Source organism: Priapulus caudatus, unplaced genomic scaffold, assembly GCF_000485595.1.
Source record: "Priapulus caudatus unplaced genomic scaffold, Priapulus_caudatus-5.0.1 Scaffold502, whole genome shotgun sequence".
Classification (NCBI taxonomy): Eukaryota; Metazoa; Priapulida; class Priapulimorpha; order Priapulimorphida; family Priapulidae; genus Priapulus; species Priapulus caudatus.
In genome coordinates, this window is record NW_014577563.1 from 196726 (window position 1) to 199926 (window position 3201).

The following is a 3201-nucleotide window of genomic DNA, read 5'->3' on the forward strand; positions in this document are numbered from 1 at the left end:
AGAGAGAGAGAGAGAGAGAGAGAGAGAGAGAGAGAGAGCTAGAGAGATAACATCGGGCAGTAGTCGGTACAACAAATGCGGCTACGAGCCAGCTAGCACGGACGTAATATATAAACTCTCTCGCGCGCGCGCACGCCGGAAAGCCATGCAACAATCCTCCACCACGTGGGAGCGATGAGAGGCGCGAAACGGATGCCAATCACACGCATGGGAAACACAACACAACACACGCGCGCCCGAGCTCACAACCAGGAGGAGGAGGAGGAGGAGGAGGAGGAGGAGGAGGAGGAGGTGGTATCTGCATACCAATAGAGTTTCGATCGTTCGACGAGCGCGTACGTGTCTCCGTCTTCGATGTGGCTGTCACAGTTGACACACTGGAAACACTCGGGATGAAAGCGGTAATTGCCCGCCACCTGGTGATGATAATAGCACGTAAACACTTTCAGTGATGAGCATATGAAATCACACGAAATTTCGAAGCCGTTACAACTATAGAATTACAACAATGAACGATGTGAATGTCTAATGCAACAGTCCCTACTCTACACCATGACTCCCTCCCTGTACTGGAAAATGACACCCAACTTCTCTGGCATACCATGAAGCGTACGCTACCAGTTTAGACACCCATTCTGTGAGTGTAACGAAGTTTAACACTATGTGACACTTCCATGAAACAGCGCACACGACATAGAGAATTTAATCACGCATATCAGGATATGAGAAGGCATCGTACCATGCAGTCACAGGGTTATCGTCATTTCCATGCTTAAATTGTTGCCTTACCGGGGCTGCAGTTTTAATAATTATTATTAAATTAAATTGAACCTGAACTGTATCACGAACTTGCTGTATATCCATGTCGATAACAACGACAATGTAGAAGTTTTATGCCATGACGGGCCATGTAATAGTGGGGTAGCCTATCCACAACTATTTTAGGACCCTTCATGCCTCTCAAATCTTTACCTAAATACATTATTAAGATTTTCCATATTTATTATAGGCAATTTCGCTAATTAATTGAAACAATTCCATAAAATAAGGACCAAATATATACAAAGAGCACGAAATAACATAAACTTGCCAGGTTCTGGGTGGGTATCGAAACCAAGCCTCAAAATTTGTACTAAGCAAACACTAGACCACCCCTTCCCTTCAAAACCCCCTTTGGGATATCACCACTGACAGGGACTGGGATCCTAACTCACCTATAACGTTAATCTAGCCCCTATTTTAATCATAACCGCATCACGCACGCGCGGGTATGTAGCTAGCGTAGGACCGTCCCCGGTCCCCCTCCCGGCCTCACGCGCCAGCATGCGTTCACTCACCATGACAGGGCCTGTGATGAGGTCCAGGCATCCGTGGCAGGACTCCCCGAAGCGCGACCAGTAGTCGCTGCGGCAGTACAGCCGTCCTTCCTTCTCGAAGTACCAGTGCTGCAGCAGCTGCCGACACGCTGAACACCTGTACGACAATAACGACGATGACGGGGATGGTCAATGATCGTGTTTGTGTGCCGTCGCCGCCGCCGCCGCCGCTCCTCTCTCCTAACCACCGCTGCGCCTCCCCCCCTCCGTCACTGTGAATGGCTCCTCTCCCCCCTCTCTCTCTCTCTACTCTCACACTCAGCTTCCTCTCTAACCCTCATCATCATCATCATCAGCAGCAGCAGTAGCATCATCATTATCAGCAGTAGCAGCAGCAGTAGCATCATCATCATCAGCAGTAGCAGCAGCAGCAGCAGCAGCAGCAGCAGCAGCAGCAGCAGCAGTAGCAGCAACGGTAGCTTCAGCAGCCACAAGCAGCAGGTGTAGTAGCGACGGTGGGATGATGATGATGATGATGATGATGATGAATGATGATGATGATGATGATGATGACGATGATGATGATGATGATGACGATGATGATGATGACGATGATGATGACGATGATGATGATGACGATGATGATGATGACAGGTACCTACCTACTTAGTTACACACAAACTCCGCGTTGAGTGCATGCTGTATTTATAAGCAGCCTCCTGCAAGCACTAACACGCACAAACACACACGCACGCACACACGCGCACGCACGCACGCGTACATGCTCGCACACACGTGCACGTGCACACACAGTAGTGGATAGGCGCACGGCTGCGTAAATAAACGGGTGGACCTAACACTACTGGTTAAACCATCGTCCATGCGACACATCCACGTGATGGCAGATTTAGCATCTCGAAACGACGGTAGCCTATGATATATATATATAATTATATATAGTGCGGCACATTACAAACAACGCACCATAGCGATAGCATCTCACGACTACTCGATGCGTCACTACTACCGCTGCTGCTACTACCGCTGCTGCTACTATCGCTGTCGCTGTCGCTGTCGCTGCCGCTGCCGCTGCTACCGCTACCGCTGCCGCTGCTACTGCTGCTGTTACTGCTACTGCTGCTGCTACTGCGCTCGAGCGCTCGACACCACCTGTCAGCTTTGTAGATTAGTACCGATTAGGGAGTGAAAGCGAGAGAGGAGGGGGAGGAGAGTGGATGAACAACAGCGGCATATGGTGTGCCGTCGCTACATGCGCAATGTAATGGCCCCGCCTGCGACGTCACCCCGCGAGAAATCCACCCCCTCCCCCGAGAAATGTACGGCGCAGACGACAGAGAGTGCTTTTGTTGTACGAAGCCCCCACCCGAGCGATGCTAGCGACAATAATGTGCGCTTGTCTAACGAGACATGTGTGTGTGACATGTGTGTGTGTGTGTGAGACGTGCGCACGTGTGTGGATAGCAGCACACCCTGTGACAGCCGCATGCGACCGACTATAGAGCTCCGGTATGAAGCTAGCTGTGTCGTTAAATCATAAAGGTGTCATCGTAACTTTCTTGCTAGTGACGCGCGTGTGCGTGTGTGTGCGCGTGTATGCGTGCTAATGATAGCCTGGCATGCGGCTGGATTCTTCGCAAGGTGCGCCTAAGGCTGCGTGTATGTGTGTGTGGGGGGTGCGCATGTGTGTGTGTGTGGGTGGGGGGGGTGCGCGTGTGTGTGTGCGCGTGTGCGTGCGTGCGTGTGCCTAAGGCTGCGTGCGCACGCAGATACGACTGCAACTACGCTAACTAACACAAACACACACACACACACACACACACACACACACACACACACACACACACACACACACACACACACACAC

General features: G+C 51.1%; 1 protein-coding gene across 1 annotated transcript in view; it reads right to left on the reverse strand.

Moving 5' to 3' along the window:
• LOC106811075 (LIM domain kinase 1-like) overlaps positions 1-3201 on the reverse strand; it is a 30089-nt gene that overhangs the window by 22527 nt on the left and 4361 nt on the right. Inside the window, exons 3-4 of the mRNA XM_014814601.1 lie at positions 1338-1473; positions 307-416 (exon numbers count right to left, since the gene is read on the reverse strand). Coding sequence (XP_014670087.1) covers positions 307-416; positions 1338-1473 — 246 coding nt within the window. The remainder of the gene's footprint in view (positions 1-306; positions 417-1337; positions 1474-3201) is intronic.